Here is a 13,692-nt window from a genome sequence, read left to right as displayed (position 1 = left end):
AGTTTTTTTTGTGTTTGCATTGTTTGCCTTCTTTTGCACATACGTGTGGTTTTTCATTGACTCTATTGTATTTCTTTGTTCTATTGTGAATGCTGCAAGAAAATGAATCTCAGGGTAGTATATGGTAAATTTACTCTTAACTTTGAACCAGACAGAAAATGAAACTGCTTGTTTCTTTTCCCCTCCCACCCCTCAACTTTTGCTCTTCCTTTCCAGTCCTGGTGAAAGGTCTGGTCCCATAACATTGACTGTCAATTCCCCTCTACAGATGCTGCCTGTTCCGCTGTATTCCTCCAGCATTTTGTGTGTTTCTTTGGATTTCCAGCATCTGCAGAATCTCTTAGTTAAATAAAACTGCCAATACTGGAAACAAAGAAAATAGTTCTGAAGATAGGGTCCAAAACGTTAACTGTTTTCCCCACAGATGCTGCTGAGTGTCACCATCATCTTGTGGGACGACCAGTACAAATCCAGCAATGTTTGAGACAGCTGGACTGGTTGAAATGCCAGAATTACCCATTGGGGTTTCTGCAGATAACTTCAGAGGACAGACACAACAATGTTTTATCCCAATGAGTTGACTCTCAGCATAATGATAGATCTCAGTGTTCAAAACTTTCTACCTAAGATTTAAAGATAAGCTTTCTTTGCCAGCTGTACATTGAAACATACAGTGAAATGTGTAGTTGGCATCAAATCAAATCAGTAAGGATGTGCTGGGGAAGTGTCGACAGAATTCTAGAGCCAACATAGTATGCCTACAACCATTGTTCCCTTTAGTTTCTTTTTTGTTAAACAGCTGCACAGACCAATTGCTCTGAACGAATTTATTTATTTATTTATTTATTTATTTTTAAACGAGGCCTGACGACGGTGCGGCACTGTAGATGTTTTTTCTCTGTACTATGCACACAATGAATATTTAGAATGAAAATTGAAAAATCACACTTGATCATATTTACTCCTTGAAGGGGATAATGAAATACAGTACAACAAAGAAAAACTTTCATATTTTCTCATCCATCTTCATTCCTGCTGTGCGGCAACAAAGGGTATGTGCACAGGATCATTCCAGTGCCCACAACTATCCCTTTGGGATGTGGAAGGAAACAGGAGCACCTGGAGGAAACCTGCATGTCATGGGAAAAACATACTAACTCCTCACAGATAAGGGCAGAAATCAAACCCTAATTGGGGATTGCTGGCACTGTAAAGTGACTGTGGTAACTGTGATGGCCTTTTTTTTGGTTTAGAACTAGAACCAACAAATCTTTTGAACAGTGCAGTAAATCTCCTAACTGGGGCTTGATTGACTCAAACTATCAGAATTCAGAACTTTGCTGTTCCCAGAAAACTTGTAAGATAATTTGTTGTTCTGTAACAAATTCTTTCCATTGTTTCCATCCCTGCTAGCCTACCTTGAAGTTCTGGTCCAACAGTGGTGATCAAGGCTCCTAAACAACGACCCAAACACTGGTGCACTTCTGTGTGTGACGGGGGAACAGTCAGCAGCAGTGTTAGGACAAGCGATAGGGTCGGCTCTACGTATCCACGGTACATGGGGCCACTTGAATCCACAATAAGTGCCAGCGAGTGAAGAGCCCAAGTCTGAAAGAGGTAAACACATTCAGCACTGACGCCACCACCTAAAGCAGAAGTAGTGTACATATTCAGACTTTCAACGAATTTACCTGCACTTCATGGGAAGTGCCATCCTGCGCAAGAGCCAAAAGAATGCTGACACTTGTCTTCAGGTGCTGCCCTGAGCCAATTCCACCAACATAACGATGAAGGCAGCCGAGGGCAAGTGAGTGACCCGTTCTAGACACCACATCTCGAGCCGACTTCAACCTGTAAAACAGAAACCTCCAGGTAAAACACTCCAACACATCTAATAACAGAGTGCTGGAAACAAATTCTAAAATTAACTTGGTTCATTGAGGCTGTATAGTGCAGCTTGCTACAGACCCTCAGTAATTCCGTACATTGTGGAATAACTAGGTTCAGGATTTAAGCCTTCAAGTTTATTGTTATTCAATCATACACATGTATACAGCTAAATGAAACATCATTCCTCAAAGTACATACAATCACATATAACACACATGGTTACAATCCAGCAAATATGGTCCTGAGTGGCATGGCCTGACAGGTTAATATTATGTGTGAGATGCATGTTTATGCAGGACAGTAAATGTTACTGACACTATTACAACCTTGATGACATGATCAAGTTGCTTTTATTGAACATATGTAGGAACAGGAGACTGATTGGCTAATCCTTTTGACTATTCATGTAAGTGTCTGCAACAGTATGTTATATTCCATTTAGTTGGATGATCATTTTAACTCCAACTCCCTTGGTTTTGTAATCCTTGACTTCCTCCCCCAACAAACAACTACCATTATCAGTTTGCAATTTTTTTTAATTGATCCTACCCTACTACCTCCTTGCACTTAAATCAGTTCAAAGTACGTATATGTCACCATATACATACCTGAGATTCATTTTGTTGCAGGCATTCACAAAAGCACAAAGAAATACAAAAGAATAAATGTGAAATGACATACAAAGACTGACAAATAACCAGTTAACAAAGACAAAAAAAAGACAATAAAATAAATACTGACAAAACAAGTTGTAGATCGGGTCTATAGATTAATAAGTTCTTTCCCTAAATCACTCCCCGTTTTTCCTCCTCTAAGATAGTGCAAAAATTTCTCATTATTGTCATTATGTATTAAATTCTGCGGAAGGAAAATGATAATTTCATATTCTTCTGGCCCAATGTGCCACCCAATTAGACCCAGTGACCAATTAACCTGCTAACCCATACATCTTTAGAAGGTGGGAGGAAACCAGAACACCCAGAGGCTCAGTTCCCTCTAAGCTGTGTGTGCACGGCCACGCAGAAATGCTCCCGTACACTTAGCCTTTGTTGCTGCACAGCTGAAATTTTCCATTATATACTGTTGATATTAACATAATTTTGAAATCTGTTAATATAATTGAGAAATACCATGATTCTGTTAATAATCTAAATGATAAATGTAACTTTACTTTGAAACATATTAGAGCTTCAACATATTTACAATTTCAGTGTTTCAAGTTACAAAATGTACTCACTGTTTAAAAAAAAAACAGTGGCTTGCTGAATGCTGATGCCATCTAATCAAAACATTTTATTTTTGCCATTGTGCTCGTCTGTTGTGACTGCCTGACACGGTTAACTTGTGTTGTGAATTGTGGTTTGTGCTCGTCTGTTGTGACTGCCTGACACGGTTAACTTGTGTTGTGAATTGTGGTTTGTGCTCGTCTGTTGTGACTGCCTGACACGGTTAACTTGTGTTGTGAATTGTGGTTTGTGCTCGTCTGTTGTGACTGCCTGACACGGTTAACTTGTGTTGTGAATTGTGGTTTGTGCTCGTCTGTTGTGACTGCCTGACACGGTTAACTTGTGTTGTGAATTGTGGTTTGTGCTCGTCTGTTGTGACTGCCTGACACGGTTAACTTGTGTTGTGAATTGTGGTTTGTGCTCGTCTGTTGTGACTGCCTGACACGGTTAACTTGTGTTGTGAATTGTGGTTTGTGCTCGTCTGTTGTGACTGCCTGACACGGTTAACTTGTGTTGTGAATTGTGGTTTGTGCTCGTCTGTTGTGACTGCCTGACACGGTTAACTTGTGTTGTGAATTGTGGTTTGTGCTTGTCTGATGTGAAAATTTCTATAATCCAACCTTTTCAATAGGTAGTCTTTCAAATAAAATCCCAAACTAAAAAGAATTTTTTTATTAAAAATTATTAGAACAAGGTAAAAATGTGTTTCTATAAAAGCGTTTGCATGTTGGTAGTTATTTTATTAGAATTATAAGTTTTTCAAATTTTTTTTAGGATTCTCAAATAATTATTACTTTTAGTACCCAAGGATGTCAAAAAAAAAGCAGAAGAGTTAAATGCTTTGGAAAACAAAGCTTGTACAAAATTTAAGGTAGAATGGCTTTTGCAATTCACATACTGAACTATCGTCTTTGTATCAAAAACAAAAAATAAAAATTGGAGATAGTTTTACTTATCAAAATACTTGTGCTGTTGTGTGTTAGCGAAAGCTGAGGCACATTCTGTAGTGGAAAAAATGGGAACGTTGGAAGTTAGATTGCTTAAGACAACATCTTAACCAGAGAATTCATATAGATGTAGTGACCAAATTATGCAACCAGAAGAATTTTGCATGTGAACTGAAACTGCAAAAGAACATGAAACAAGATGCGCAAAAGAAGTCTAACTCTGATATGGTCAAAATGGGAATTGATAACATTATTTTAGCGATTAGAATTACTGCTTCTATGCATTCTGTGTGAGAAATTCATGCATGTGGCCAAATATGTAAATATACCAGATTTGGCGCAACAAGAACTGTGCATTTGAACATGATGAATGCATTAGTTTAGTGCTTCAGAAAAAGATAATGGAAGAATTGCGGAAATCTGATTTCCATAAGCTAATTGCTGACAATAATACAGAAAATATTAAATTTTGTCTTTTAAGTTTTGTCTGGAAAATGAAGCACATATAAGGGTGCTCAAGGGCATTTGAAACTAACTGCATTTGACAGTATTACTACTGTTGACTCACTAAAAAATATATCAGCAACAATCTTGATATTCAAAAGATGGTGATGTTCACCTCAGGCAGGAAAAATTATGCTTGTAAAGAATGGTGTGGCAGCATATCTTCAAAGAGAAACAAAGCATCTGGTTGAGCAACATTGGGCTGCATACAAAGATGACTTGGGATTAAACAACGCATGGAAAAAGCATCAATTATGCAGGATGTGGAAACACTGCTACAAACAGTTTATACAATGTTCAGTAGGTTGTCATTTATAAAAGGGCAGTGAGAAGAATTAGCTAATGCCACAGAATGTCATGTTATGTCATTCAGACCACCGAACGAGGTAAGATGGCTGTCAAGACATTTGCTGTTACTGCTTTAATGAGGAATTACGAAGTTTTGATCCAGTATTGCAAACAGCAAGTTAATGAATGTAACAATCCTATCAGCAACTACTGCCTGAAGGTTTTGACAAATCCACAACATTGAGTAGCATTAACTGTTCTTAATGATGTTTTAGAAGATCTGGCATCTCTTTGTAAATTCCTTCAGAAAAGCTGCATGAATATAATTGAAGCACTGCAGTATGTAAAAGCAAAAATTAACAAGTTATGGTCACAGTATCTTAGAAATACTGTTTATTGGAGAGACAAAGTGAAAGATTTGCTTCTATCTATAAATTCTATTATTCTGTTCATTTAGTGTGTGTATAATCATTTGGATAATAGATTTCCTGATGTTGAGTCAACAGAATGGCAGGCTTTTGACCCTGCTGCTTTTGCGACCTCAACCAATTTTGAATTTGGACAAGAGAATGTGTATGGCTGACAAGAATAAAATACTCAGCTATTATTACAAACTACAACAAATGCATTGCCTCAGAAATACACGATTAGAAACAAAGAATTTGAAGAACTGTCAATTCTTGTTGACATTGTTGGAACATTTCAACCTTCTAGTGCTGAATGCGAACGTGGATTCATTCTTAGGAATTCAATCAAATGTAATTCCAGAAACAGACTAGAAGTGGAACATTTGGATAATCTATCTTTCATCTGGATTCAAGATTAATCTGGACAGTGTTCTAGACAATGGATTTACAATAAAAACAGATGACAAAAAGTTTATGAAACATGTAAGATTTTGTTCTACTGTTTTTTGTTGCTGCTTGGCATGATTTACTAGTTTTTTGTATGGGGGGGGTTGAGGTTTGATGTTCCTGTCATTTGCATGATGTGTTTTTCTTTATCCAGGGGAGGGGCGTTTGATGGTTTCCTTCGAACGAGTTCAATGTGAACTTTTTTGAACCTTTAAATCAAAAGTGATTTTTCAATTTTCATTTTAAGCATCATTCATAGTATGCATATTACATAAAAAAACATTTATAGTGCTGTGCTGTTTTCTGGCTGTGTACAAATTTCCTACTCAGAGCAAGGGTTGGCCCCTGCAGCTGTAAAAAAAAATTAGAGGGATCATTGTGCAGTGGAAACCCACATGGTCATGGGGAGAACATACAAACTTCTTAAAGGGAGCAGCAAGATTGAACCTGCATCTCTGGCGCAGTAACAGCACTAGCATAACAGTATTAAGCTAACCAACATGCTATCATTTCTAAATCTACTTAGAATAAAAGATGTAAATGTTGGTCACCTAGAACCCAAGACAAGGAGATTAACAATGGGGAAAGGTAAAGATGTTTAAATATTTTATCCCTGTCTTTGCAGCAGGAGTCACGAAAAGATATACAAAACAGGTAATCTAGGAGAGCAAGGAAATTAAATATTAATCTCATGAAAGAACAGGTGCTCAGAAAGTGTTGAGATTAAGTGCCTATAAACTCTTGGGACTTAAATGCTATCTAAAAGGGCTGGCTCCTGAAAATGAAGGCATTGGTTAAAATCTGCCAAAATTCTCTAGATCATGGAAAGACCATGAGACATTGGAGCAGAATTAGGTAATTCTGCCCCTTGAGTCTGCTCCTCCACTCCAACATGGCTGATTTATTTTCGCTCTCAACCCCATTCTCCTGCCTTGCTCCTGTAACATTTGATGCTATTACTAATCAAGTACACATCAACCTTTGCTTAAATATACTAAGTGACTTGGCCTCTACAGCCATCTGTGGTGATGAATTCCACAGATTCACCACGCTTTAGCTGAATAAATTCTTCCTTATCTCTGTTCTCAAGGGATGCCCTTGTATTCTGAGCTGTGTCCTCCAGCCCTGAACTCTTCCACTATTGGAAACATCCTCTCCATGCCCAGTCTATCCAGGCCTTCCAATATTTGGTAGGTTTCAGTCAGATTCCTCTGCACTCTTCCTGAGAGTACAGGTCCAGAGCCATCAAATGCTTCTTATATGTTAACCTTTTCATTCCCAGGATCATCCTCATGAACCTCCTCTGGACACTCAATAGACTTGAAAACTGCAAATATAGTCAAGAAATGCTGGAGTTATTATTTAAGGCCATTGTGGCAGAGCAATTATACAAGGGGTGATTTATAAGTTCCTGGCCTAAGGTAGAAGAAGTCAATTTTAGAAAACCTAGCACATATATTTTTCAACATAGTCCCCTCCTATATTGACACACTTAGTCCAGTGGTCGTGGAGCATACGGATCTTGGACTCCAGGAAGTGTCCACAGCAGGGATGATTGATGTTCATGGCATAAGGTAGAAAGAGATGAGTTATACAGCTCTCATTACATGCATGTGCAGTTCAACTCTGAGTGATTATGCAGAAAGTTTGAAGTTAATAACTTTTGTGGTATTTCTGTTTCAGGTAATTGAAAATTGCAAGTAAGCACTGTCTGAGAAAATGGACAACATCGGCCTTCGTGCAGTCATCCACTACCTCGGTCTCAAGGGCTTGTCACCCAAGGAGGTCCACGAGGACATGGTGGCAACACTAGGGGAGGGTGAAAAATAAATATGCTAGGTTTTCTAAAATTGACTCCATCTACCTTAGGTCACAAATTTATCAATCACCCCTTGTAATATTCTATGTAAAATTATAAACTATAACAATTATGTAATAATTATATAAAACTATATAATTTTCTAAGTGCCAACATGACTTCATGAAAATAAAATTTTGTTTGATAAGTTTATCTAACTTTTTTGAGGTGGTAACTAGCATAGGACACAATGGATCACTGTTTCTGGATTTTCAAGACGCATTTGATAAAGGTGCACAAGATAAGGGCTGATTTGATTGAGAGTAATGCAATACAATGGAAAGAGATCAGTTGACAGGAAACAAAGAAGGATAGCAGGGGCAATTAACTAATGGGACACCCTAGCAATCATTAACTAATTACAACCTATGACTGAGAAAGAGTCTGTCATGTTTGGCAATTCATGTTGGCAAACATGCATTCATGTTTGGCAATTAGACCTATGGGTGGGAAGGCAAGTTGAGAGAAGGATAAAGTATCTGCAATGGATATAGATAGGTTAACTGAGTGTACTGAAAATGGTGTACAAGGGGAAAACACAGAAGCTAGCTAGATGGGCCACCATGTCAATACCCTGAGTTCCATGACTGCTCAAATACATCGCTCCATGTATTTACTTCCAGCACAACTCCTGGCAGTGTGTTCCAGGCACCTACTACTGTGTAAAAACACATTTCCTTGTAAATCTCCTTTAAACCTCCCCCTCTCACCGTCAACCTATGCCCTCTGGCATTTGACTTTTTCACCCTGACAAAAAGATCATCTACCCGCTCACAATTTTATAAACTTCAATTAGGCCACCCCTCTGTAATCTAACCTTCCCTCCCACATAGCCCTCCATTTTTTTTTATCATCCATGTGTCTACCAAGATTTTCATGAATGTCCCTAATTTACCTGCCTCGACTACCACCATTGCAGGGCAAGCACACACCTACCATTCTGTGTAAAAAAATACTTAGCTCTGACATACCCCGCCCCCCAATACTTTCCTTCATCACCTTAGATTTATGCTCCTTCAAATGCCACTGTAGTAAATATCCATTTTTTGCAATGAATTCCTTTGGAAAAATAATAACAATGAATAATGGAAAATAGGATTTTGAGGGGAGAGGAGCAAAATGGACAAAGCACTGGGAGCATCAATAACTGAAGACTCTATGTCACAACTGCAAGACCGTACTTGTCAAAACTGTGCTGTGCCATCCTGGCGATGAAGGTGGCCTCTCCAACCACTTGGGCCATCCTTCCCAAAGCTTCACCAGCAGCGCATCGCAAAATTGGATTAGGGTTGTCAAGAGCCCCCATAACCAGCGCCAGGGCAGACTTCCGTACCTCATCAGGGCCCAGGGTACTCTTGTTCTCTGCTAAACCCTAAAATGAAGAGAAAAAAATTAAATAATTTATAATGGCCTCTGGAGCTTCACTTTCAGGGCAGAATGAAATGATTACACTGCATCACAAAGTGACTCAATAAAAGAACCCTACCTTGAGTGCACTAAGCACAGCAGTGAAGATATTAATCTGTACTGCCTGTTGACGAACCCCTTTTGCCTGTTTGATGCACTCAGCAAAATGATCCAACATTTGGAGCCTGCGGAAAGAGCAACTTATCAAATGGCATCTTTGGGATGAGACTTAATGTTACCAGTTATCTAACCAATGTTAGATGCATTTGAGATAGATAAATGAAAAGCAGCTGTAATAAAAGATTAACATAAAGAGGTTCTGCAGATGTTCAACATCCAGATGTAGCAGACACTTATCTATTTTCTGCCTGTCTGTATTGTATTTTGTGTTGCACATTTATTATGGGAAATTAGGTGCATAGGTGGGGTGTGATAGAAGTAAATGAGTATAGTTAAGTATTCACGCATTGTCTTTACATCAGTTTAGACTGGTTAGAGCCAAGGATGAGCTATGGCGGGGGGGGGGGGTGGGGGTGATTCCTTTTGCTGGCCATTAAGTTCTCTATTTCACTAACTTCACTAATTCAGATTACGTTAATTTAGTTTGACTGATTAGTTACGATAATTGGTACATTAATTTCGTTACATCACTAGTTTTAGTTTTGTTAGGTTTTTTAAAAATTGCTACATGATTCCTCTTTGCTGGTTTTGTAATAAAAGATCGAGCATACTTGTTTTGATTTGGAAATTCATTACTTTAGAAGCGTGTCATACAGTGTCAACCCCCTGTACTCAGTCTCTGGTTTTGGTTTGTGTTCAAGCAACCGCTACACCAGAGCACCACACACAAAATGCAGGAGGAACTCAGCAGATCAGGCAGCATCTATGGAGAGGAATAAACAATCAACATTTCAGGCTGAGATCCTTCATCAGGAATAAAACAGTGACTTTATTGCTTAGAAAGTCTTACTTATTATGGCAAACATGACTGGGACTAATGCTAGAACACAGCACAATCTCTGCAAATTGACAATGAGTTGTGGACACAGCTCAACACATCATAGAAACCAGCCTCCCCTCCATGGGCTCAGTCTACACTTCATTGTCTCAGTGAAGCATCCAGTATAATCAAAGAGTCCCACACTCACCTGACATTCTCTCTTCACCCTCTGAAGTCCCACACTCACCTGACATTCTCTCTTCACCCTCTATCAGAAGATATGAAAGCCTAAAAATGCATACCACTAGGCTCAAGGACAGTTTCTGCCCTACTGTTAATGACTATTTAACAGTCACCCTACTACAATAAGATGAACTCTCGATTTCACAATCTACCTTGCACCTCACTGTCTGCAAATGATTTGCAAAACAAGATTCTCCGGTGTACCTCTGTACACGTGACAATAATAGTACACCAATACACCTTGTCCTCGTCATATGCGTCTTCAGACAATGCGGATTCACAGCTATGCAAGGAACCTATTCTTACCAACGTCTCCTTACATGCGTCCAAAACTCACAGTTATGCGAAGAGCACTGTTTTCCCGCCAGTACAAGTTAGGTGCGCGCGGCTCACAGTCTCATTCCCGTCAGTCTTGCATTGGTTTTGGCAAGGTGTGGATGTGTGATCTTGCGCACTTAAACTTCTGTTGGTTTTACCTATGGTGCAGTGATTTTGTGCTTGAAATATTTAATTGTGCCTCCTAAGCATCCGATGTCATATCCTGGGCCATCAGCCGAGCAGCAGAGAACCACTTTAACACTTGAAAAAAAAAGTTGGAAATTATAAACTGCGCAGCATCAGGTGATGGTAACACAGCTCTGGGATGCTACTGCCAGGAACAGAATCTTGCCTTTAAAGTTCTTTTGTTACTTGACAATGCGCCAGCCCTTCCTAAAAATTTGGACAGCATTCATCCTAACATAACAGTGTGCGTCCTGCCACCTAACACAACATCGCTGATTCAACCACTCGACCAAGGTGTGATCCATATTCAACGCGTATTTTTCTTTACAGCAAACTATCTCTCAGATGCTGTAAGCAACAGATGATTTTAAAAATCCCGGGAGTTTACCAACGATGAGGGAATGGTGGAAGTCGGAACACCTGGCACAAATGGCGATGGACATGGACCCAAGTTTATAACGGAGTCAGCATTTCAGTTGTTTCCTCCTGTCAACCCTTCTTCCCCACAAGCAAATTTATGCTGAAAAACAAAATGCTGCCAAGCAAACAACCCTGACCACTTTCTTTAAACCAGTGTCATCTCCTGCTGCCGGCAGTTCTGTGAGTCTTCCTTCATCCCTTGCAGTGCTTGATATAATGCTAACAACCACAAAAATCCACCTTATCCATGTAAAGCTTCCTGACACCACAACACTCATCTCCTGGAGCGAACACACCTGCCACTGTTGATGAGTACTGTACACCTTAGAATGTTAACTTCCTATGATTTATTACATTGAATATTACCTTAAATTGATGAAATATAATACAAATGTTGCCTTGTGGTACCGCTTTTGTGTCATATTGGTATGAAAATGAGAATAAATTACAGATAAAACATATTTAGGAAGCATCACTATTTTCCCCATTTAAATAATTATTCACATTATGCGTCGACTGCGAGGAATATATCTTCCACATATAACGAGAATAGGGTGTAGATCAACCTATTCATGAAAGCACTAAGCTCCAGTTTCCTCACACATCCCAAACACATACAGGTGAGGCTCAGTGTGCAGAGAGCACGGCGCTGGAAGCATGGCGATACTTGTAGGCAGTTCAGCACATTCCTCTCTGGTTTGATTGAAGCAAATGATGCCATTTACTGTATGCTTTGATGCACATGTGACAAATAAAGCTAATCTTAAAAGATAATTTTCTTCACAATACTATATGCATCACCTCAGGCAGACCCACCTATTTAGTCCTCACGAAGGGCCTTGGCCCGAAGCAGCGACTCATTATTCCTCTCCATAGATGCTGCCTGACTTGCTGAGTTCCTCCAGCATTGTGTGTGTATTAACCATATAACAATTACAGCATGGAAACAGACCATCTCCGCCTTTCTAGTCCATGCCAAATGCTTACTCTCACCTAGTCCCACTGACCTGCACTCAGCCCAAAACCCTCCATTCCTTTTCTGTCCATATACCCAACCAATTTTACTTTAAATGACAATATCGAATCTGCCTCTACCCCTTCTACTGGAAGCTCGTTGCACACAGCTACCACTCTCTGAGTAAAGAAATTCCCCCTCGTGTTACCCCTAAACTTTTGCACCCTAACTGTCAACTCATGTCCTCTTGTTTGAATCTCCCCTACTCCCAAGGGAAAAAGCCTATCCACGTCAACTCTATCTATCCCCTCATAATTTTAAATACCTCTATCAAGTCCCCCCTCAACCTTCTACGCTCCAAAGAATAAAGACCTAACTTGTTCAACCTTTCTCTGTAACTTAGGTGCTGAAACCCAGGTAACATTCTAGTAAATCTCCTCTGTACTCTCTCTATTTTGTTGACATCTTTCCTATAATTCAGTGACCAGAACTGTACACAATACTCCAAATTTGGTCTTACCGATGCCTTGTACAATTTTAACATTACATCCCAACTCCTGTACTCAATGCTCTGATTTATAAAGACCAGCATACCTAAAGCTTTCTTCACTACCCTATGCATATGAGATTCCACCTTCAGGGAACTATGCACCATTATTCCTAGATCACTCTGTTCTACTGCATTCTTCAATGCCCTACCATTTACCATGTATGTCCTATTTGGATTACTCACACTTATCAGCATTAAACTCCATCTGCCATTGTTCAGCTCACTCTTCTAACTGGCCTAAATCTCTCTTCAAGCTTTGAAAACCTACTTCATTATCCACAATGCCACCTACCTTAGTATCATCTGTATACTTACTAATCCAATTACCATCCCATCATCCAGATCATTAATGTATATGACAAACAACATTGGACCCAGTACAGATCCCTGAGGCACACCACTAGTCACTGGCCTCCAACCTGACAGTTATCCACCACAACTCTCTGGCATCTCCCATCCAGCCACTGTTGAATCCATTTTACTACTTCAATATTAACACCTAAAGATTGAACCTTCCTAACTAATCTTCCGTGTGGAATCTTGTCAAAGGCCTTACTGAAGTCCATATAGACAACATCCACTGCTTTACCCTCATCCACTTTCCTAGTAACCTCTTCAAAAAAATTCACTAAGATTTGTCAAACATGACCTTCCACGCACAAATCCATGTAGACTGTTCCTAATCAGACCCTGTCTATCCAGATAATTATATATACCATCTCTAAGAATACTTTCCATTAATTTACCCACCACTGACATCAAGCTTACAGGCCTATAATTACTAGGTTTACTCTTAGAACCCTTTTTAAACAATATGCCAATCCTCCAGCACCATTCACATTTCTAATGACATTTGAAATATTTCTGTCCGAGCCCCTGCTATTTCTACACTAACTTCACACTCAAGGTCCAGTGTTGTTCTGGATTTCCAGCATCTGCAGAATCTTGTGCATTTACAGTATGAGTGCATGCTTTACACAATTTGCTCACTATTTATCAAGCACAATAAAAATCATCACGGAATGAAGAATCGGACTCAGCACTCTCCAGAGTGCTTGGACTGAGAACTGATTGGATTTTGTACAATGGATACACAAAACTTGCAA

General features: G+C 39.4%; 1 protein-coding gene across 4 annotated transcripts in view; it reads right to left on the bottom strand.

Annotated features, from left to right (window-relative positions):
• The window catches only part of heatr5b (HEAT repeat containing 5B), a 139,940-nt gene that overhangs the window by 66,095 nt on the left and 60,153 nt on the right, over nucleotides 1–13,692 (bottom strand). For all 4 annotated transcript variants that reach the window (XM_059982182.1, XM_059982183.1, XM_059982184.1 and 1 more), the window contains 4 exons: nucleotides 9,054–9,159; nucleotides 8,749–8,939; nucleotides 1,692–1,851; nucleotides 1,419–1,608 (listed from right to left, as the gene is read on the bottom strand). In XM_059982182.1, coding sequence (XP_059838165.1) covers nucleotides 1,419–1,608; nucleotides 1,692–1,851; nucleotides 8,749–8,939; nucleotides 9,054–9,159 — 647 coding nt within the window. The remainder of the gene's footprint in view (nucleotides 1–1,418; nucleotides 1,609–1,691; nucleotides 1,852–8,748; nucleotides 8,940–9,053; nucleotides 9,160–13,692) is intronic.

This window comes from Hypanus sabinus, chromosome 10 (genome assembly GCF_030144855.1).
Source record: "Hypanus sabinus isolate sHypSab1 chromosome 10, sHypSab1.hap1, whole genome shotgun sequence".
Classification (NCBI taxonomy): Eukaryota; Metazoa; Chordata; class Chondrichthyes; order Myliobatiformes; family Dasyatidae; genus Hypanus; species Hypanus sabinus.
Note: the sequence above shows the minus strand (reverse complement) of the source record. Positions and strands in the feature narration are given on the sequence as shown.